We start from the raw sequence: 24198 nt of genomic DNA on the forward strand, positions 1-24198 counted from the left end.
GTAAGCTCGTTGATATTTTCCTCTTAACCTGGACATTTGAATGACCCTTAGAGAATTAATGTGTTATTCATATACAGGATTGGGGAAATGGTATTGTATAATAGTGTCACAGCTTACTCTCATCTGGAAAATTTCAGAAAATGGAATTGTTCCCATTCAAGGGCGCATCTCATTCCAAGATTTGGGTGAGAAGTGAATATGCTCCTTTTCAAGTCACAGACACTGGAGCAGACTGAAGTCTGCGTCAAGGTTTTTGCTGCTGGCTGAGATCCAGAATCCATTTTCAATCAGAGAAAATAAAAAGAGGAATATCTTCATTGCTAAACAACTGCTGCCTTTACATTCAGAAAATATAATAACCGCTTAAAAGGGCTAAAGCCTAAAATGCAAGGAAGAGCCTTGGCAAAAACAGCTGCTTCATTCAACAGATTCTTATTTGCATTCAAATGTTATAAGGTGTAACTGTTTAACTAATTTCTTTTTAGTTTCTACTAAAATACAGGAGTGGATGCTACCTGTACTAAGTATTCATTGCCCTGTTAGGATGCTATATAGGAACCAGGTTTGGTATATAAACAGCTCAAAGTACCTGGTGTGGGAAGATGAAAGGGAGATAGTTTGGGTGTATTGGAGAAGTCTTTCTAATCCCTAGCAACTTTAAGATGTAGGAACTTCAGCTACCCAGGATTCTCCAACCAGCAGAATTCTGGGAATGGAAGTCCACACATCTTGAGGCTGCTGAGGTTGAGAAACACTGGGATGGAATTTTGTTCTTCCCCTCTATTTAATAGTCAAAAACAGTGAGGAGTTAAACAAAAATTGAATACAAAAATACCAAAGAATCTGTATGTGGCTTAGGCGCTGTATTAAATAGTATTTCTCCTCATCCCCAATTCCCACATGTAGCAGCAAAGTGCAAACAATAAAGTCCAAGAAGCACTTCCTTATGACAAGATGGCTAGTACTAAACTGCAAGCTGTTTGGAAACCAAAAATGTGTTCTTTAAAAACTATCTGTGAAACACTACTGTATGGATTGTTTTATTTATTATTATTATTTAAATTTTAAATTATTTAAATTTAAGTTTTCCTCACTTCTGATTCTTTTCTGTCATTAGTTTCTGTTAATGATTGAGGGTTCTATTCCTCACATATCTTTTTCACTGCCAACAGCTATGGAGTATTGGTAGAGCTGCCAACTTGCTATTTTGACACATACATGGATGACTCTTGTCACATATACAAATTTCACATTTTTGCTATTATATCCAAAAGCCAAAATTATTGGACGGAGACTTGATAAAGCAGGCTACACTCAACATTATTTGCATGTTGTTAAGTCCCAAACTTGTGCAGGCCTGCTTAAGGATTTAGCATAACTAACTTGCAGAGTCATATTATTCAGAACTGAAAGCCTCACATTGTGATAAATTCATTTTATTCCATCTCCTACATATAACTGTGCTGTTTGTGAAGTCAGTGAGGAGGAGAGCAAATAGATACTTTTCTCCCCCAGTTTTGCTTTAATAAACCAGCTAAATTTCACCAAATCCCACGGGAATCACCCAAGAAATATTCTTCTTACAGATTAATAAGGTTAGTACATAAATTTTGGGTCAACTAATGCTTAATAAGCATGAAGAATTGTTTGGGAATCAAGATCAATTAGAGTCCAACTGGTAATCCTGTGCAGATTAAAACTACATCAATGAAAATTAAGCTGAAAATTATATTTATTTACAAGTGCAAGATTGAATAAAAGATTTAAAGATTTGCCAAGCATATGTAGTCAGAAGAAAAGCAGTAGCAAAAATAAAACAAATTCAAGTGCTAATATGCACAGTGCCACACTGGCCTTCCCCAACATGGTGCCCTCTGGTTTCTTTAAAAAAAAAAACTACAGTTCTGGTAGCTTTTAGCAAGCTATAGTTTCAAGACATGTAAGGGATGGCAGGTTTCAAATTTGCCATATTCAGATATTCTAAAATTCAGAGTGCTCACCGTGTCTGCACTTCAAAGAAGTCTGGTCCCCTCCTTTCCAATATCTCTTGTGGGACATCAGGCTCCTGGAAATATTTACACATTTAATATGACTCTCTGGAGAAGGAACAGCTTGCCCATGAACTAGCACTCTGATAAGGCAAAGTCATATTGCATTTGCAAGGAAGTATTCAAGATATGCTTGTTGTGAACACCGCAGACATTTGAATAATAGCCCAAATATGTAATGTAGCATGAAAACTTGTAATTCTTTTACACTAAGTATCATAGCACCGATAACAGCTTCCTAGTACTAGAAGCAGAAGTAAATTATCTAGCTCTGTTGTATCATTAACTTCATAGGTGGTTAATACAAAGTTAATCAGATGAATATTCTTGTGTTCTCTGTGCCAAATTCCATTCAGCATTGCATGCATTAAAAGTACAGATCAGATGTGTCCAACCCACAGCTCCACAAGATCATACACTTTTAACATTATTATGTGAATCTTACATTATAAAACTATATTACAATCTGTTATATGGAGCCCAAGAAAATTCCTCTTCATTCAGTGCAGTCCAGGCAAGCCAAAAGGTTGGACATCCATAGTTTAGATGAAAAACTGCTTCACAAATATACAGGTACAGGACTGATGCAAGATATTGTACCACCTGCAACAAGAGTGATTTTTTTCCCCCCTTTTGTTGCACCAGGATAGATTATCTTGCCAATTAACACCTTGCTTCAGAGCAAGACATCCTGGAATAAATAAACAGGGTCCACCACTGATGTAAAGCATAGAGGCATCATTCAAGACAATGATAAATCCGCATACAGATGGGAGTTTGAACGACTAGCCTCGTGGTGCGACCGGAATAATCTGGAACTGAACACACACAAAACCATAAAAATGGTAGTAGACTTTAGGAGAAACCTTCCATACTTCCACCTCTCACAATACTAGACAACACAGTATCAGCAGTAGAAACCTTCAAATTTCTAGCTTCTACCATATCTCACGATCTAAAGTGGACACCCAACATCAAAAATGTCATCAAAAAAGGACAACAAAGAATGTTCTTTCTGCACCAACTTAGAAAGCTCAAACTGCCCAAAGAGCTGTTGATCCAGTTCTACAGAGGAATTATTGAGTCTGTCATCTGCACCTCTATAACTATCTGGTTTGGTTCTGCAACCCAACAAAACAGACACAGACTTCAGAGGATAATTAGAACTGCAGAAAAAATAATGGCTACCAACCTGCCTTCCATTGAGGACCTGTATACTGCACGAATCAAAAAGAGGGCTGTGAAAATATTTACAGATCCTGCACCTCCTGGACATAAACTGTTTCAACTCCTACCCTCAAAACAACGCTATACCACACCAGAACAACTAGACACAAGAACAGTTGTTTTCCCAAACGCCATCACTCTGCTAAACAAATCATTGCCTCAACACTGTCAAACTATTTACTAAATCTGCACTACTATTAATCTTCTCATCATTCCCATCACTCATCTCCTTCCACTTATGACTGTATGACTGTAACTTTGTTGCTTGTATCCTTACGATTTATACTGTATTTGATTGTTTCCTGATTGCTTAATTGTAGCCTATGACTATCATTAACTGTTGTAAGTGTTGTACCTTGATGAAGGTATCTTTTCTTTTATAAACACTGAGAGCATATGCACCAAGACAAATTCCTTGTGTGTCCAATCACACTTAGCCAATAAAGAATTCTATTCTATTCTATTCTATTCTATTCTATTCTATTCTATTCTATTCTATTCTATTCTATTCTATTCTAGAGTTTACTGCATGAATGGAGTCTCTGAAGCAGACAGAAAGAGAGGCAGACAAACCTCAACAGAAGGAAATATGTTTTCCCATTATATTTGCAGCAACACAGAACAAACTGAAATGTCTTCCAATGTTTTTAGGCTTAGGATGCCTTACGTGACAAGATGTGGTATTTGTACCATTCTGAAGCTGGCAGCCAAGTACCTACAATCAGAAAAAGGCATGTGATGGCTACCCATTAAGGTGGAGATCTAATCCTGCATTAAGTCTATCAGTTATTTTCATTCTTTTTTATTCCTTCAAGGGAACTTATTTTTTTTACTCATAGAAAACTTGGGATGTAAACCAAACTGAAAAATAATGACCTACAGTATTCTACTCAAGCTCTTTCTTTACCCATTTCTTTCACTGCAACACATTAATCTTTATCAGTATTCTCTTGGTCTACTAGTTTGTCATCTTGTATTATTATAACTTTCTATGTATCCCAATAGCTTTTGCACATTATCATTAATAGGATAATAATATCACATCATCTTTGTATTTTTTTAGGTTCACACTGAACAATGATTTGTACAGGCTCACCCAGCTTGTGATCTACCAAAATCACAGTCTACCAAAGCCACTTTTAATGGCTTACAAAGCCTTAAATAAATCAGTTCAGCCATCTTTTGTTTTCAGGTGTCTAACCAAAGTAACTACTTAATGTGCTGCCAAAAAGGAAATTCAATTTATTTTCTTTCTAAGAAAAGTAAATGTATATGCTTGTATCTAGTTCTTTTTGTATTAATTTCTAGGTCTATTTGTGCTAATTTAAACTCAGAAATAGTTAATTTGTGGATCTGCTCAGTCAGTTGCCCAGATGCTAATTGTGGATGGCAATGCTAAAGGCCATAATAATTTCCATTATTATTTTATTTTTAAGACACATTTAAACTGGGAGGTTGAAATAGAGAAATATCCTCTGAAAAATAAATTCTCATAGATATGCTTTCAATTACCATTCCTTCAAATCTAAGTCTCAATGTTTTATATTCTATTTTTAGCTCTCTTTATCTATATCAAGGTCATATCCTAGCATTAACATTAATATTAAAGATTTCCACAAAAAAACCTATATTCTGCCAAGAAAACTAATCCCAAAGCATGCCATAAAGATTCTTAAATGGAAAGAACTCTAGCAATTCCTACAATTCAGGAGAATAAGTAAACTAGAGCTAAGCTGCTATCTAATTTTAATATTTGCTAAAAATAATAAGACATAATGAAGTAAAACAAAGAAGTACCTAAACCAATGTGCAATATACCAAACATTCATTTCATGTTGAAGCTGCCTGTCATTCTTTTGTTTCTCTAAACTAGAGAAATTGACCTTTTCTAGGCCTTAATCTATTCCTAATGCAATACCTTATCTAATAGATCAGGTGATATTACAGATAGGATTTGACGCAAAAATATTGACAAATATCCATTTCTCTTAATAGGGACAAACAAGTAGCCTCTTGGCAGAAGAACTAGTATAATCTGTATCTGCCAGCTTTATTTACATCTTCCATTTTTTAATGGGGAAAAATAAGAAGAGACACAAGTGAAACAGAGAGAGACAGTAACAAAGGAAGGAATAGAATTTTGGAGAAGCTTCACGGCTTCCGAGGTTCTGCAGAGCAGATAGCCCACTAAGCAAGTAGAGTTAGGTCCATTGATTGGCGTTCCCCATTCTAGTCCTAGATCTTTGTTTGGCATTTACAAATTTGGTTTTCCAGGATATCAAATCCAAGAATTTTAATCCATTTTTTATTCAAACTATTGCAAATTAGTTATCTTCTCTCACCCTCTCAAGTACTAAAATTACTATACTGAGTGTGCTTATGCTCCCAAACTTGCCTCTTTAAATCTTCCATGACTGCTGTCAATGACTATTAACTAGGATATTTCTCTGTGAACTAAAATTATACATTCCCCCCCCCAACTCTCAATTCTCCAAAGGCTTAACAAATATTGGTGGTCTTTCTCAAGCTTACCATAGTGTTCACACTTTATTCTGTCTCAGCCTTGAAGAATGTAGCCTTCAGCACAGTTCCTACCACTAAGTACACCGGGAGATAAATAATGCTCCCCTGGAGATCTCTAATCAAGGACAAACATAATCGGCATGCAAGTTTTGGTTGACCAGTTTTGGCAGAACTTTCGCCCAAATTTCCCCAGAAGCATTATTTTCTATCTCAGTAAAAATGGTAGCAGTGGTCAGCTGTGTTTAAACAACAAGGTAATCCTTGACATATCACTTTTCATTTGGTGACCGTTTGAAGTTACAATGGCATTGAAAAAAGTGACTTATGACTGTTTTTCATACTTAGGACCATTGCAGCATCCCCATGGTCACAAGATCAAACTTTGGGTGCTTGGCAACTGGCTTATATTTATAATGCAATGTCCCAAATGATAACCTTTTGTGACTTTCTGACAAGCAAAGTCAATGGGGAAGCCAGATTCACAACTGTGTTACGACTTAATAATTGCAGTGATTGACTTAACAAGTGCGGCAAGAAAATGGGGCAAAACTCACTTAACACATGTTTCACTTAGCAACAAAAATGATGGGCTCAATTATGATCATAAATTGAGGACTACCTGTAGATAGATATCAGCTGCCCAGAGTCACCCAAGCTATTTTTTTTCCAGAAAGCCTAAGGGGGGATTCAGTAAATGTGGCCTTTTTAGAACAATAGGATTGCTACCAACTAAAGATGCCTTAGAATGATGTTGGATCTGAGAACAATTGTGAAGTTTTGATTTGTTTGCCTTCTATTCAGAACTGTTCTTACCATTTTGCTATTTATTATTAGTTGCTACTCAGATCTTTGATTTAAACAAGATATTTTGCCTAGTCTAACATGCCATGTCTGTTGGAGATGACCAGGCTGAGCCTGAGGGAGAGGTCAAATGCATCATCAGCCTCAAGTCCTTTCACACCTACAAGAGATCTAAGTCCAGCCCACCTTGAATTCTGTTAACCTTTATCTATCACCAATTTGCTTTGATCGTTAGAAGTTCAGATTATTTTAGAGAGCCATGGATACAAATATTTATTTGAACTGCCTGGACCCCTGATTTCCTGAGATTGACAATATCCTAACTTGGAACTTTCAGAGTTATTGTATCTCAAGTCTCACAATTCCTAAATAGAATAACCCATGACCATTGGAAATGAACTTATATTACCTGCAGAGATTCAAGTTAGGGAATGCTACTTACAAAATTAGGGAGTGGAGGGTAAAACTATTCAGTTCCCACAGTTAAGGTTTCAATTTTCAGTTCCGGACTTCTCCACTTGGAAGAGGTCTTAAGAAAGACATCTTACTTCGGTCAGAATAAACAGCCCTAAGACAGATGAACCAAGGTCCTGGCAGTATAAGATAGGTCCTTAACCATCTTCTAGGCAGAGTTCTCCAACTCTGTCCAGTCAGTCCTGAGGGATGGTTTGCACTTTTTTTATGCTTTCTCCTTGCCTGCTGGACCTGAAATCAGTAATTTGAATGCTTAGACCTGGCACAGATTACCTCTATTTTAGGTTTTAGATCCAATATCAAGGTGGAAATTACTATATCAAAGAAGTCCAAGTCATCATGATATTTAGACCTAGATAATCTTAAGGAAAACCAGCCATTGTTCTCCAATTCCCTGGCTCAATGTCTTATTGCTTGCAGCTGTAAACCACTTCTTCCTGCATGCACTGTTGACATTCCACATAGCAGCACCATTGCACCTGGCAATGGCAAGAGAAGGTAACAATGTGAGTCTGGATATTGTAACCCCGGCCACAGCACATACTGTCACAATTGGCCTCACGGGAACACGTCCTTCCAGCTGTGCCCACTGAATACCTGCTAGATCGGCAGAAGCTAGGAGAATCTTCCATATAAACCAGATCAGTGGGGCGTGGAGCAGCAGGACCTTTAGCTAAGCGGCCATGATGCTGGGGGCTCACGAGTTCTGATTGTCCCATAGCATCATTGGTGGCACTGAAGACTTTGACTGCACCATCGTAGCGTAGCTTCAGGAGCTTTCCTGTCTCATGGAATGGAGACAACTGTTTCCAGCAAGTTCTCACAGCACATGAGCCAGACACACCATGGCACTTGCAAGTGGTCTTCAGGCCATTTTTCACAGCCTGTGGAAAAGAAAGAAAAATATTACTAGCCATGTTGCGGAGTTATCAATGAATAGCTAGAAGAAGGAAAGGAGGGAGGGAGGGAGGGAGGGAAGGAAGGAAGGAAGGAAGGAAGGAAGGAAGGAAGGAAGGAAGGAAGGAAGGAAGGAAGGAAGGAAGGAAATCAGAAAATTAGAAAATTTATAAAGCAAAATTTATAAAAATTTAAATCCATTTAAATAGATTTGATCATTCAGATAATGGCTTCTCCAAATAATTCACCAATGAATCGAAAGAATACACTCTTTATTTAAGTCCACTTCAGTCAAAGTTAACTTATTCACATAAATTATTATGTGAATATGTATACAGTTATTCACTGTATAACTTTGGCTCAATCATGCTTTCTCAGCATTACTTGCTTCACAGAACTGTTACTATGTGTATAAACTGAAGAGAGGACCCCTCCCCAATAAGATATCTTGAGCTCTGGAGGAAAAACATAATGGAAATCTAACACTTTAATAAGCAAACTTATATTCATAAAGGCAAAGGAAATCAAGTTACAGTACACCTTAAAGACCAAGCAATTATTACAACCTAAGCTTTTGTAAAGTAAAGCCCCCTGTCCATGTATCCAATTGTATCAACTATATTGCTCAAATTCAACTTCTGCAAGTATAAGAATTACATAATCCTGATTAATTCCAAAACAACTTCAGCAGTTTTACGTTGGAATCTTCTTTTGGACATTATCAAAATCTAGAATATCAAATGGACATAAACCTAGACTATGCCTGAAAATATTTGTGTGGGTTTCAGCACCAGAAGCATTTTAGAGAAAGAAGGAGCAGGTAAAATGAAACAATTAAATTTATCAATAATTGTTAGAAAATATAAGATGAAATCAGGGAACCGGCCGCTGAAGGATTTAGTTTTTAATAGTTTTTTGTATGCACTGTTAAGGGAAACAGATTAAGGTAGATTACAGGACATTTAGAATTGAGCAACAGAAGACAGTGTTTGAAATTGAATTTATGTTCAAATGATAAATACGTAATTTCCAAAATATATAAACCCTTGCTGAAATTCATAGAAATGAACACATGAAAGAATGTATGATAAAAATGGGCTAAGAATTTTAGACCTAATATATTGTTGGATCAGTGAGAAAGCATGTGATTGAAAGGGCTGAAATTCAAATTTTGTAATAATCTAAAAAAGAGTTTTTATAAAATAATGTACCTTTGGTGTATGTCTCCAGAAAGATTATCTAGAATGCATAAAGCTACTTTAAATTTATGTTGCAAATGTGGACAACATGATGGGTCGTTTTACCCTGCTTGGTAGTTTTGTAAAAAAGCAAAATTTGGGGCAAAATTCAGTTAACTGTTTCTCTTAACAACCAAAATTTGGGCTTCAATTGTGGTCGTAGGTCAAGGACTAATGTATCCACATCATTGGGACTAATTGCTTCCTCATTATTTTAGGTTACAATACCACACACAGATGATATGATAGCCCCCTGAATCAGTGCCTCTGATTTCTGAGTTGATACGTGGTACAGACATTCTGTAATGACTATGGCATTTAAGCAAGTAATTTATCAGAGAATCAATTTTGCATCTGAAGACAATATTTCTGAACAAAGTAGTATGTTTTCTGCTTTTAGATGGCATGCACATGTGTAGAAAACATCATCCCTTGAGTGGGGAAACAGGGAAAATCTTTTAAAATGCTTACTGCAAAGCTACTGTTTTACATTCTCTCTGAATGTCCATCCAGTTCAAGTCAAATTTAAACATCAAGATACAGTGAGGTGGTCCATGTAATCTAATTTATCTGGAGGTTGCCAGCTGACATCAATCTGCTGTAACTTGTACACATCCTCTCACTTCTTAAGCCCTATCCATGCAAGCTTTTAAGGATTTCCAAGTATTGTTTGTGCATTTCTGACTCAACCTTTGTATTAGGGTTGACAATTTAGGATTTTGTAAAGACGTGGTCAGAAGGTAGCCTCAGAATCAACAGGGAGAAAGAAATGACCCGTCTCATTAAAAATCCTTGATTTATTCTACCCTATTGCACAATCACTTTTATAATGTCACTGTGGAAACCACTGTTTTGACCATATGGTGCCAAGAAAGATACAGATGTAGTATTTCAGAGTTCAGTTAATCCCCCAGTGGGAGTGGAATGGTGATAAAGATTAAAAAAAATTATTTTCCATCTCTCTCTCTCTCTCTCTCTCTCTCTCTCTCTCTCTCTCTCTCTATCTCTATCTCTCTCTCCTGAACTGCAGCAAATTCACCCTTACCTTGATGCCCACGTTTGTGTTATGGATGTCCACCTTGGCCCTCAGATCTTTCCCAACCTTCTTCTGGCCCAAGAAATTCTTTAGGAACCTGATGCTATACTTGAGGTTGTCACCACACACACCCCACTGCCAGGCTTTGCGGTTCTCTAAGTCAGGTGAATCATCGCAGGTACAACGCTCCATTCGCCCAGCACTGCATGCTCGAGCAAGGGAATGAGTTAATGCCGCTGAAGACACTGCATAGAGAAATGCTGTTTCCTTGAAACCTAGGAAAACAAAGCCAAGCAGGAGTGAGGAGAACACGTATTGTAAGAACTGAATAAATCTAAGCTGGAAGGGGGGGATGCAGACAAGAAGCTCTTGTACTATTTGCATGTCTCAAAAGGCATCTGGTAGAAGTACTGAAGTGTTGCTTCTGTATGGGTTTAGCCTTTTTCTGGGTTCCCTCCTGTAAAAATGGTAAATCCTGCTGTGGTCCTTAGCTGTTGAAACTAAGTTGTTGGTTTCTCTGCTAGAAAGTTGTTTAATTAAATGCCTGGCAACAAGATAAGCTGAAACCTTTCTTCATGCCTTTGAGTTAGTCTTGATTTCTGACACTACATAAGTCAGTCCCTGCAATTTTCTTGGCAACATTTTTCAGAAGTGCTTCTCATTCTTTTCTCCTAAGGGTAAACTAGAGTGCCTGGTCTAAAGTCATAGTGTCTGTGTCTAGGGCAAGTATCCAGCCTTGGAAACATTAATACTTGTGAAAGTTGAAGTCTACAAGTCTTAAAATTGCCAAATCTGGACACCTGTGGTCTAAGGCAAGTCTACAATTCTAATTTTCCCACTTCTAATCTAACACCTTAATCAGTACACCAGACTGACATTCTAAATAGAATCTTGCTATTGATTAATATCGTGAAACTAAAGTGAACATTGGAAATGTTTTTCCTTAATTTTTTTGACAAGGCACATTCTTTTATTAATAGTTTGTTTGAAGTATTGCTTTGCTGTCCTCTTTTTTTCCCCCCCAATCATGCTACATAATCCTATACGCATGTATTCTCAGAAGTATGTCCAATTCCACACAGCTAGATTTATTGCAAAACAAAGGTGTATAGGATTGGAGTCTTGGACTATTAGCTATTGTGAAAGTTTTAAAAATCACATCCTACTGCTTTGCAAACAACTTTGAACAATGGAAACTGCTATGAAAGGTTCAATACAAATAAAATGAGCCTGGGTTCCAGCATACTTTTAGGATCAAAGCATACCTGAATGCAAACATTGGAATATTACATCCTTATATTTAACAAATGACATGAAAAAGAAGGGAGAGGGAATTCCATGCAGACAACCCCACAGGCTAGCAGAAGAGAAGAAGTTGTGAACCAGTGTGAACTAGTTCCTATAATAATTGCACACAGGAAGAAAGAACACTTTCCTAAAAGCCTAGACAATATCACAAGCTAGAGGAGGGTAAAAGGTCACTGCTTAACCAGCCTGCTAAAACTCTAATAGCCTAGTGCTTATATTTTGAGCCTAGAGAAGAAGGCTTCTTCTTATCTGCATTCAAAATTGAAAAAGTGGTAACCAAGTTAATTAAAAATGGCAGCCCATCAATTTTGTGATTTGTTGACAAGATTAATGATGCCTTTTTTTCCTCTAGCTTCTAATTATGACTGAAGGAATTGGACAGGCCAAAGAGAAAGAAGCAAGGAGGAGAAGCTTCTGTTGTAAATGTTCTTATTTACCTCTCTTCAACAGGTTTGTCCTCCCATCGAGGCTGCAGTTCCAACGCTCATTGCGAAACTGGTACTGGCACTCAAGGACTCCGAGCCGGATGGCATCTCGTAAAGTCTCGGCCAGCCCCGGCTCCCGACGACAGAGCCTTTTTTGCTTCTGGGAAAGCCTCAGCAGGTCACATTGCTTCAAGTGAGCCTTCCAATGTGCAGGATTTGTTGAAGATCCCAGTAGTGGAAACTGAATCAAGGTTTCTTTTCCGGTCAGGCTAAGAGAAAAAGAAGTAAGTTTGGCTTGGCTTGATAACCAGAGAACCCATTATTGCCACTAGGCATTAACAGATAATCAGTATGATGGCCATCTCAGTTACCCATCCCGTGTAAGATTAGGGCTGAGTTACATGCAGAGAAATGAAGTGGTTACAGAATTGACTGAGGGGTGGGAGAAGGTGTGAAGAACTTCGACTGAAAATCCCACATCTGAGATAAAGCGAAAGAAGCAGAAAAGATCTGGTCTATGGATTGATAGTGATGGACCTTGAGGGATTCACCTGTAGGAAAGAAAAACAGCTTTGACTTAATCTATTTTTCCATTAAAACAATTTGCTGCAATATAAGGAAGATAAAAAGAACCAAGTGGCTACATTCTAATGGAGATTCTAAACACTTTTAAAAACTTCTGAGGTCAAGTCTGCAGTTTTTTGGTCAAAATTCAAATATCTTTAAGGAAGATTTGCCTTTGGAACAGGTTTCGGTAAAAGAAAGCTTTGAACAGGGAACAAATGTTGGGATGGATTTTAGAACCATTTTCATTTAACTAGTGCTCTCTACAGCTATTAGAAAAAGTCTCCAATTATTCCCCATTAGAATGACTATAGAAGGTGATAGGAATTATATCTAGTATTTGCATTACTTGTAGAAAAGGAAAAAGGAAAACTAAAACTAAATTATGTACTATAGAGGTCTCTCTTTCACAGAGGCATAATTCTGGGAGCTGAAGTCCGCATAATTTAAAGCTGCTAAGGTAAGGTAAGGTAAGGAATTACCAAAACTATGCTTTGATTTACTTCCATTAAACTAGGTTCACTAGCAGATACCACATTCTTTTACTGGATTTCTGGGGGTGGGGGGGGAGTTGCACTGGAAGATTTCATATGATTCAAAAAGTTCCAAAACCCACACATTTAGCCTTAGAACAAGTTAATCATTTCAAAGGCTGCCCCTTTGCTATACTGTAACCAGATACTTAAAATTATGTATGTATGTATGTACACACACATTTTATATGATATTAGTATTTTCAGAATTTGTCTTCAGAATTTAGGTATTGCCAGAAAGAACCATTAAAGATACTTTACTATTGTTTTTTTTCTTTTGATGAGTTTTTTTTAACGTGGCATTTTAATCTATCCTACTAACCGGGGATTTACTCAATTTAGTTTCCAAATCAACCAAGGTTGACCAGTTGCTGTCACATTAGCTAGATCATATGTATACTACATAAGAACAATAATATAAAAGTAGTATAAGAAGTATTTAGATGATATCTTTACAAAGTGGAATGGTATTGAGATTATATCACAGTTTCTTTTTAGCAGCCAGATTTTAAAGCAAATTGTGAATTAAATCTTAAACTGACTGGGATTTTGTAGCCTTACCAATTTTGGGGAGATAGTTCTTTGAATATCTAGGCTCATTTATTCACAATACATTTTTCTAGCATTCTTGATATCATATTTCATTATGATTCTATCATCTTTCCATCTGTTACCACACAGAAATTAAGATATTGTAGAAGAAAAGTTTATCAAGTTAGAGGAATCACTCAGTTTTTCATACAGGGCCAAGTGCTCATAGCTTAAGTTTACAAAGAAAGTTATTGCAACAAATTGCCCACTGAAAGATGATGCCCAATAAAATAAACATGACCATTTTGTTCTTAGAAACAACAAACTTGGGTAGTATTAAAATATCTTTAGAGCTTGCTACTCTTTCTTTATCTCAAAGAAATTATATCAGAGTTTAGTTGAAACTCTCACAGCCAAGAGAATACAATTGGGAAGACAACTTATAACTCGAAGCCAAACTCTAAGTCATGTTACATACTTCTGAGTCATTATCTCCTCCTACCCTCTGCCCTTTAATTGCCCCCTCCCAAAAAACCTGAAATGCATCCTTAGGTCTAATGATTTTGTCGTTATATGTGTTTCTTCCAACAATTTTGTTTTAATGGGTAGAAAACATTTTAAGAGCAGGTGGATTGATTCTGACTCTAAAAATGTGAGGAAAGAGTCAAGCATCTTCTCACTCAATCCCATCCTCCAAGGTTGCCTATTAGTAGAAGAAAAACTGCCAGGAAGCTCAACATAACTCTCTCAGGGTTTTTATTTTATAATTCATCCTGGCCATCATCATTCCAAACCAATCTCTTCCAATATTATTCATGCCCCTGGTGTCTATTGCTCTCAAGATATTGCCTCTGCTGCTTGTATATAACCCAGTCCTGAGATTGGGCATTTCCTGGACCTGACCTGAGTTCATTTACAGGACAGGTTGTACATCGGAACCTGTGATCTATCAACCATGCATATGCCTAGCGCCAGGCAGCCAAAAGGCCTCCAGTCTTGAGAGAGCACGCAAAGGAAGCGATACTTATCACATACCAAGGGTGGAATGCTCAAACCCTCTCACCCACCCAGAGGTCTTCTTCCAGCCAATGCACGATGTCGGTTAATGATTAAGTAAGTAAATTTCCAAATAACCAACAGAGAACAAAATGGCCGCAGTTTCATCAAGATACAAGCTGTGTCGATACAGCACCCACATACCGGCTGAACACTTACCCTTTTCTAATTTCCTCTGAGCACTTAGAGCTCAGTTTGGAAGTGAACTAGAAGGATCCCAACAGAAGACAACAATTTCCAAATCCTTTGAGGATTAATAATACTACTATGCAATATAAACTTTCTGTAAACTATCAGTTTATAGAATTATTTGGATAATAGTTGTTGTTGTTAGTTTGAAGTCGTGTCCGACCCATCACGACCCCATGGACAATGTTCCTCCAGGCCTTCCTGTCCTCAGCCATCCTCTGGGGTCCATTTAAGTTCACACCTACTTCTCGGATTAGACAAAAAAAACAGCCCCAAAACAAAAAAAACAGCCCCAAATCCCAAGCTATTGGTGGTAGTCCCACACTCTGGAACGAACTTCCCCCGGGTTTACGCCAAATACCTGACCTTCGGACCTTTCGCCGCGAACTGAAGACGCATCTTTTTATTCGCGCGGGGCTGGCTTAAATTTTACGGATTGTATAGTTTTATTATTAATTTTAAACGGGGTTTTAATTTTTATATATTTTAAAATTTTAGGCAAGTATAATAAGTTTTTTAATTCTGCATTTTATAGGTTATTGTCTAGTCTGTTTTTATTTGCCTGTACACCGCCCTGAGTCCTTCGGGAGAAGGGCGGTATAAAAATCTAATAAATGAATGAATGAATGAATGAATGAATGAATTTGGTACTGAAGTTCTAAGAAGCTATGTTCCTAAAGCTTGTTGTAAATTATGAAAAATATAGTTCAACGTAAAAACTGATTTAGACATTAATCACTGGTTGCTTCATTAAATATCCGTACAGTTTTGTGTTGTGCATGAGTTGCACCCAGTGGTGAAATCCAAATTATTTTACTACAATTTCTGTGGGTGTGGCTTGGTGGGTGTGGCAGGGGAAGGATACTGTAAAATCTCCATTCCCACCCCACTCCAGGGGAAGGATACTGCAAAAGCCCCATTCCCACCCCACTCGGGCTAGCCAGAGGTAGTATTTGCTGATTCTCCGAACTACTCAAAATTTCTGCTACTGGTTCTCCTAACTACTCAAAATTTTCACTACCGGTTCTCCAGAACCTGTCAGAACCTGCTGGATTTCATCCCTGGTTGCGCCCCTTCCTGAACCATACGGATCTATTCCAGCATTGGCAAACCTTTCGCGTTCCCATGTGCCGCACGTGTGCCGGAAATGGCACGCGAAACCATCCTGAGACAAATGCACGCCCTCGCTGGCTCCCATCGCATTCCTGTGGTCAAATGCGTATTGGCCAGCTAGCCGTTGCGCACGCAGTGCTGGCGACCCCAGAAGTGTGGTGGTCCATCGCGCATGCGTGATGGCAAACCTCTGGCACGCATGCCATCTCCCGCATGCGCGGTCCGCCGGCACCATGCAAGCACAATGGCCAGCTGACCGGCACGTATTTGACCACAGGAAAGTAACGAGGAGCCGGCGAGGGCACGCATTTGTCTCAGAATAGTTTTGCATGCCGCTTCCAGCATGCATGCCATAGGTTCACCTCTGGTGGCTCAGCAGACTAAGTCAGTCTGTTATTAACACAGCTGCTTGCAATTACTGCAAGTTCAAGTCCCACCAGGTCCAAGGTTGACTCAGCCTTCCATCCTTTATAAGGTAGGTAAAATGAGGACCCAGATTGTTGGGGGCAATAAAAGTTGACTTTGTATACAATATACAAATGGATGACGATTATTGCTTAACACAATGTAAGCCGCCCTGAGTCTTCGGAGAAGGGTGGGATATAAATTCAAATTAAAAAAAAACATTGGTCTATACATTTTCACTCATGCCCTGGTTACTTCCAGAATGGATTACCCTTATGCACTAGATCTGCCCTTGAAGAGCATCTGGAAGATTTAGCTGCTGAATGTGGTTGCATGGACAGTTATGTGTGCCCCTTGGATGGCACACTTTACATCTCTGCTCCACAAACTACATTGATTGCTTATTTGCTTCCAGGTACAATTCAAGTTGCTGTGGTTACATCTGTCCACCCCATCAGGTCTTGCAAAAGAGATATGCTCCAGGTCCAGACTATGGAGATCCTCCTGTGGGATCCCAAGAGGTAGCTTTATTTTCTGCTGTGGCTTACACACACACACACACACACACACACACACACACACACACACCAAGAACATCATTTCTTCTGAAATAAGGTTAACCCTATCTATGTTAGCCTTCTGGAAAGTTTTGGAATTGTGGTTCTTCCATCTATCTTAAAAATCACCTGACCTTGTTTATATTGTGATATGGTTTAATTGTTATTTCTTCTTGTAAGATGGCAAGAGTCACTTTTTGTCATGGGCAGTTATGTAGATTTGCTACACAAACAAAATAGGGACCCATTAAACAAGTGACAAGGATAGCAGCTATGTCACTCTACAGTGTAACAAAGCGACAGCATGGCAAAGATTGGAACCAAAAGAGGATGAACCATTAGTGGGCAAGCTAAGACAAAGATTGAAACATAATTGTAGAGACATAATTAAACAAATTTGGATAATGAATGTTTTCAGAACAAAACACACTGAAAATAGTTGCCAGGGCACTGATTTTTGAAAATATTAGAAATCACTGTTTAATAGAACATTGGTCCTAGTTGGCTTGTCTCAGTTGTGTTTGATGAAATAGAATTGACATATAAATTTATGGGCCCCTCAAATACATACAATTCTGTCCAATGGGTCCTGTTATGTAGGTCTAACCTCCAACACCTTGCCCCAAATTCCTTATTCTAAAAATGCTTTCTAGCTATCTCTTTTTTTATCAATAGCTGTCGATTCGCTATCTATCCTCTACTTCTCTGTTGGGACAGCCATTCACATATGGCTCAGAGGCCTTAGCTGATGTTTCTGGGACCAACTCTAATATTTCCAGATGTGGTGAACTACAACTCCCTTCATCCTCAAGCAGCACCATTCCATATCAGATTCATTCTGGTTTAGCATCCTACGGGAAACTGCTGCCTAAGGATGAAAGGAATTGTAGTTCAACACATCTAGGTAGACCAGACCATGTCTCTAGGCAGCCTAGACCAAGAATCAACTCCACAGGATAACTAAAAAAAAAATTGAGATTGGTTATAATAATAGAATATTGCAAGTGTGTTTATACAACCATCTTCTTTCTTATAACGAATAAAATGAATAAGGGAGCACTCCCCAGTTCACTGAGGCACTTGTGTAGGCAGTTTCTTGTAGACTTAAACAAGTTTTCATTCATCATCACTCTAGAAACAGATCTTGCATATCTGTCAAGATAATCTTCTTTACCCTCTATATCACCTCCCATGTCAGCCTTGGTTCCTGCCCCCTGTGTGTCCAGAAAACTCTTTGAGTCAAGGTTATTGAACAAAATGCTGCTCTCCTCCTCCTCTGCTGCAACTCCTCCAGATCATCTAACAAGCCCTGTAACCCAGCCATGCACTGAGACCAGAGCGTCAGGAGAGTTCTCTGGGCTGAAAGCATGCTCTCTCTCTCTCTCTCTCAATTGCAGTCCCTACCCAGCAATGTTTATAGAGCTAAATAGAAGTTGTCCACCAGGGGATGAGGAGGGTGATAAAGTTGCATCCTCTCCCCAAAGCAGACCTGAGGAGCAAAATAGCAATCAATGGATGCTGGCGAAGTTGGCAGAGACCTTAAGGGTTTCAATTCCATTGTGTGGTCAGCCCCCTTGCCCTTCCAGACAATTCAACTTATTAGAGAACAAAGGGAAAACTGAAAATGGCACTGATGCTAATATCCAAGCAATGGCAGCTTCTGGAGCATCGGAGCAAGAGAAAATAACTCCTTTCTCCATTGTCCCTGCTTGTCCACAACAGTTGATATTGGAGCTCAGCACAACCAGGTTTCTTGAAGGGCATGGAAGGACCTGGAATGCAGGCCCCATGGTAGATATCTCCCCTGGCTTAACAACTGCTATCCTCTGTTACATAGTGGCCAACTGAATGTGTTTGTGAAACTCACTTATGTCAGTTCCCAGCAACATTTTTTTAAGGCAAAGTGCCTATGATTTTACAGGTAGTATTATTATTCACAAAGAGCCTAACCTTCCTTGAATCTACAGGTTTGCTCTTAAAACTATCCAACCTTGCTAGTGTTGACAAAGAGCATCAACAGGCCCATTCATTAGCTTTCAGAAACAGAAAGTAGAATCTAGAAATTCCAGCATTTATTTGTAGCTGGTCCCTTCATTGGAAGGCTGGTAATAACAAACAGGAAACTCACTCAAAATATGCATCAGTTCCCATAAAGAACTGGAGTAAAATGTTTTATCAACTAAAGGAACACAGCTGTTGCAAGATTGCGGCTCCCTTAAGTTGCTTAAGCAACCAAATCCACCTAAAGCAATAATCAATATTTGTTTTGCATTAAGGAAGTGATAGCTGGGAGAAAAAGAATATTACCTCTTGCTTGGGGTATGAGCATGCACTTCCTGAAAGGAGAAAAATCTGACTGAGATCTCATTCTGAAATGCAGGCAAAGATAGACACTGCATCCCAGATGAGAGATGTTATGACGGGGTCTTCTAAATCAAAACACTTCAATATGTTATAATTCTTGGAATTCCCAGCCAATATTTCAAAGTGTGCAGTCCCAACATATCTGGAAAATGCTAAAAGGATAACCAGGCTGCTGGCTGGGGAATTCTCAGAATTGAAGTCCACAGATCTTTTAAGCTGCCAAGATTTGAAACCACTAATGTAGAAAGTACCTAGGTTTTGACTAGGATTGTAATGATCATCTCTTGGAAGAAGAGAAGCAGTTATCTCTATAAAACTCTGCATGATAATGATTGTATCCTTAGATCAGATTCAGAGTTGATCCTTCCCCTCCCTTCAAGTTTTTAATTTTTTTTTACAAACATATCAGTGTGTGAACAGTGTGGCACCTGTGTATCATGCATTCTAATACAAATAGAACTAATACAATTTATCATAGTTATTACTTTCAATCAACTTCTATATTTCTAATAATAATACATATTTATATTAAGTTGCAGTCTGTCACTATTCAATTATTCCATGTTTTCTCTTGTTATGGCTTTTATTCTATTATATAAAAGTGTATAAACTAATATTCCCCCTTTCTCTTATTTCTGTCTCTATTCTAACTTTTAATCATATCACCCTTTATTTTAAAAAAAAATTCTTTCTGTCCTACCTTAACTTCTAGCCATGTCACCTACCTAAAAAAAGAGAGAGAGAGAAAGAGAGAGAAAATAGCTCAGGCTGTTAAGAAGCCTGTTATTAGAACACAGTAGCCTGCAATTACTGCAGGTTCAAGCCCGGCCCAAGGTTGACTCAGCCTTCCATCCTTTATAAGGTAGGTAAAATGAGGACCCAGATTGTTGGGGGGGGCAATAAGTTGACTTTGTAAAAAATATACAAATAGAATGAGACTATTGCCTTATACACTGTAAGCCACCCTGAGTCTTCGGAGAAGGGCGGGATATAAATGTAAACAAAAAAAGAAGAAGAAAAAAAAAGAAAAGCAAATCAGAATAACAACAAAAAAGAGAAATCATCTATCCATCATCTCTTGCCCGCTTCAATACTTTAATTGCTATGCTTCTTTTGACTTGCGTCCCATATTTCTCTCTTGGATTTTTATCTCTGTCTGTCTTTACTTCTTGGCAATCTAGATCCAGAGTTGATCCTTATTCACTTATCAAGATTCGTATAATGTATATGAATTGCTAGAGATTTCAAATACACTGAATCTGCTTCCTGGTCTTGGATTCCAACAGTATTATTTATATACTGTTGGATGCAGTATACAAAATAGAACACAGCATTTCAAACCTGCCACAAAATCATATAAGGAGGCTTAGTAGATCTATAAGGAAAAATATATGCACAAGTTCAAAAACATTTTATTATTCCCATCTTTTTTCAGAATAGATACTGAAAACAACTCAAATCTGAAAATCCCCATTCTGAACTTCTAGAATTCAAGACTCAGTATTTTTTTTAAAAAAGATCATCAAAGCCTTAAAGTATATGTCTTGGTTTCTGTAACTCTTAATAATGAAAAATAAGAAAAACTACTAAGAAGGACCCCTGAAGTGCTTTAGTCTGGAAATAGGCAATCTGGATTTTCTCCAGATCTTTTAGACTACAATTGCCATTAGAATGGTCAATTGTCAGGGATGATGGGACCTGTACTTTGTAACATTTAAAGGTACCAGTTTGTCATCTCTAAAGTCCTAATCTAATCAGGCAACATTGTACATTCCATTTTCTCCTCTTTGGGGGGCGGGGAATGGAAGAAACAGTAGAAAAAGACATGTGAAAAATATCTACATTTGGGTCATTTAAACCTTATGGAAAGGGGTAAGTACATAATAAACCCTTCTGGAACCCAAACTATATTTATGTGAAATCACTGGCCTATGCATTTATATAATGTAGTAAACCACAATGAGGCTTAGTTTTTGACATTATGGGAATTGAACCAACATGGTTGGTATACAACAGTTTATGCTTTAATGTATAACTAGAACTCAACAAACTGTAGTTTATTTAGGAAACTCTAATTCAACAAACCATAGTTTAGTGTGCTGCAAGAAGGTCGGAAAAGTTCCCTGACACTATTGCTTCTGCAAGGATACTCACTTCGCAGTATTTGTAAAAATATTGAATTTTGGGGAGAAATTGGACATAGAGATTGCCAAGATGGAGAAGGATAAAATTAATACAAATTAAAAGAATTTAAGCAGACAAAAACACGGATTACATCATGAGCTGCTCTCAAATTTACAATTAGCAAACTGAACTCTGCTTCCTGGTTACTAAAAATATAAAAAACACTTGCATTGTTGAAACTAAGTAGTGAAGCAGAGTTAGGCATTTAAGTCAATGAAAAAAATTGCCTATGTTTTAGAAAATGATGGGTTGAGGTTTGAAAACTAAAACTGTACATGGATACGCAATCTCAAGTATTATACAAGAATCTTACAGATTAATATCTTTCCCTTGCTCATCAAGAGAAATTTGATGTATACAGTATTTTACTGATGTCTCTCCTGAGAACTTTTGAAATAATATAATACAATCTTAATCCTTCATAAATAGGTCTCAATAATTAAAACAGTGTTTATCTTTAGGTAAGCATTTGTATGATTGCAGTCTTGAACCAGAATGCAAGTTTTTATGCAAATACAAGCTCTTGAAATTCAAATCTTAAGAGAATTTCAAATACCTGCATCGCAAGGTACACATATATGCATCCTCGCACTCCTTAGAATAAGATGCAATTTATGTATAATCCCAAACTCTTAAGATTGTATTATGTCGTGGCCCCTAGCTTGTAATGATGAATAAAAAGGTGTAAAAAAAATGCATGTGTAGGTCCCAATTTTAACACGTTTAGAGTTCCTCCGGAATTATAAGGAGTTCTAACTAGTCAGGAGCTACCTCAATCATTTCAATGGAACTAAGCATGGCTGAGACTGTATCACCTTGTAAAAGACACCACCTGCATACTAAATTGCAAGACTTCTGGTCCTCCCTTCCAGTGCTGGAACTCCTAGCAAATACACACAAAGATCAACCCAAATGATAGACTTCACAAGGGACCAAATTGGTCCTTATTTCAGTGAGCTCGTTCAGCAAAATTTCCAAAGCCCGGAGGTCATGGAAAAGTTTTCTGCACATCTTGGGTGGGTGAGGGCAATCAAAAGCCGCCTCCCAATCACAGAATGAAATACAGAACGTGACAGAATTTTTAAAGGTTAAGATCCATAGGTAAGCATAACTATATTGAGAAATCAATATGAAACACTTTACTTATCCCTCACACCCCACACAAAAAAAGCTTGAAATGTTTATATGGTCGCATCTGGCCCCATGTCTTTCATAGAGCCTCGTCCGCTTTCGACGGACTAGGCGCTTCAGTCTAGTAAATGCAATCTGCCCGAGGTTTGAGCTGGCGGTGGATCTGTTGCAAAGAACGTTTACAGCCAGAAGGGTAGCAGAGGAGAGGGCGTGAAGGATCACCTCCAGCAAGTCTAACTAATGCCATCTCCTCCTGTCGGGTTCCCCCGACAGTTGAGCTGAGTTTATCATGTACTCGCAGGATAACTGTAAAACCGGCATTGAGCCCGGCTAGCAATTAAGATACAGCAACTTTCTTCAAAAGCGTAAATCGCTGTAGAGATCGAACTGTATAATCCCAGACAGCGTTTAGGATTGCAACTATGTATCCGACCATTCAGACTGGATTATTTGACGGAAGAAAGGGAAAGGGAAAGAGAAAAGGTGAGAGGGGTGTGTACCATTTAAAATCAACAGGACAGAAGGGGACAGGACGACTTTAGGCGTGTCCAGGTCGGAAGTCAGTCGGACACCTGTTAAGGCGGCTTAGCTTCGCCATCTGAAAGCAAAGGGTTAGGGTTAGAGAGCAAAAAAGTAAGAAGGAAAGATTATTTGGGGAAAAATGGGGAAAGGTTATGGAAGAAAGGCAGGAGGGAAAGAAATCCAATCAAAGGCAAAGAAAGAAAGAAAGAAAGGGGAATCGCTCAGAGGGGGGCAGGAGAAGAAGAAAAAAGAGCAAGAAAGAAAATAGAAAAGCAATACAAAACCAAATTCGTGTAAAAACGGAAATTAAAAGAAAGGGAGGGGGAGAACACCTGAGTAGAAAAGGTGTAATCTAAACTTAAGAGAAGAGGCTCCCACGTCAAAAGGAGAAAACGCCTCTGACCCGAAATAGGCGTCCACTTGCAGTAACAGCAGGCAGTAAGTGGCGGCTGTGGCGACTAGAGAAGCGCGCAGAGGCAGCAGCGCGGTCTCCCCCGGCGGCAGGCGCATGGTGCCAGCTTCTGCTGCTGCGTCGCGATCCGCCGCTTCCCTGGCTCGGCATGGCGCTGCGCTCTCAGCGCCCAGCGCTCCCGCATCACTTTAAAAAGGCACCTGGGCGGGCGAGGGACGCCCTCTCTCGGTCCCGCCTCCGAGCTGGAGGGCGAGGGCAAAGGGCCTCTGGAGGTGCGGCTCGCCTCAGGGGCCGAGAGGTGCGCGGATCCCTCGTGGAACCTCGGGCTGGTCCAGATAATCGTCCTGGCCCTTGGCCGCATTTGGGCTCAGAGGATGGCTGTCAAACTATAGTCTAGGAGGAGACAAGAAGGGAGATGCATCCTCGGTCATCGGGGGTATTTCCGTCACTAGGCTACCGCATGATAAGGAATAGAGGGCTGGTTGTATTGTTTTGAGTTTGTAAAACGGCCTTGTTGCCCCTCGCGTGGGAAACAGAAACGATCATTTGTCCCGCAGCACAGAGGCTATTTGAGTTTGCACCATTTACCAACTACAAATTATCCGGCCTTCTTTTACTTTGTTGTTCAAACCCAGTCAAGAAGGCCAGTTTTTGTTTCAG

At 38.7% G+C, this 24198-nt stretch overlaps 1 protein-coding gene across 1 annotated transcript; it reads right to left on the reverse strand.

Annotated features, from left to right (window-relative positions):
- Positions 1–7480: 7480 nt before the first annotated feature.
- Positions 7481–23688, reverse strand: WNT9B (Wnt family member 9B). Its single transcript, XM_058182691.1, has 5 exons — positions 23530–23688; positions 19233–19261; positions 11990–12246; positions 10254–10519; positions 7481–7957 (listed from the first exon to the last, which is right to left on the reverse strand). The coding sequence occupies exons 1-5, from the start codon at positions 23686–23688 to the stop codon at positions 7481–7483; spliced, it is 1188 nt and encodes a 395-aa protein (XP_058038674.1).
- Positions 23689–24198: the final 510 nt, after the last annotated feature.

This window comes from Ahaetulla prasina, chromosome 4 (assembly GCF_028640845.1).
Source record: "Ahaetulla prasina isolate Xishuangbanna chromosome 4, ASM2864084v1, whole genome shotgun sequence".
In the NCBI taxonomy this organism is placed as follows: Eukaryota; Metazoa; Chordata; class Lepidosauria; order Squamata; family Colubridae; genus Ahaetulla; species Ahaetulla prasina.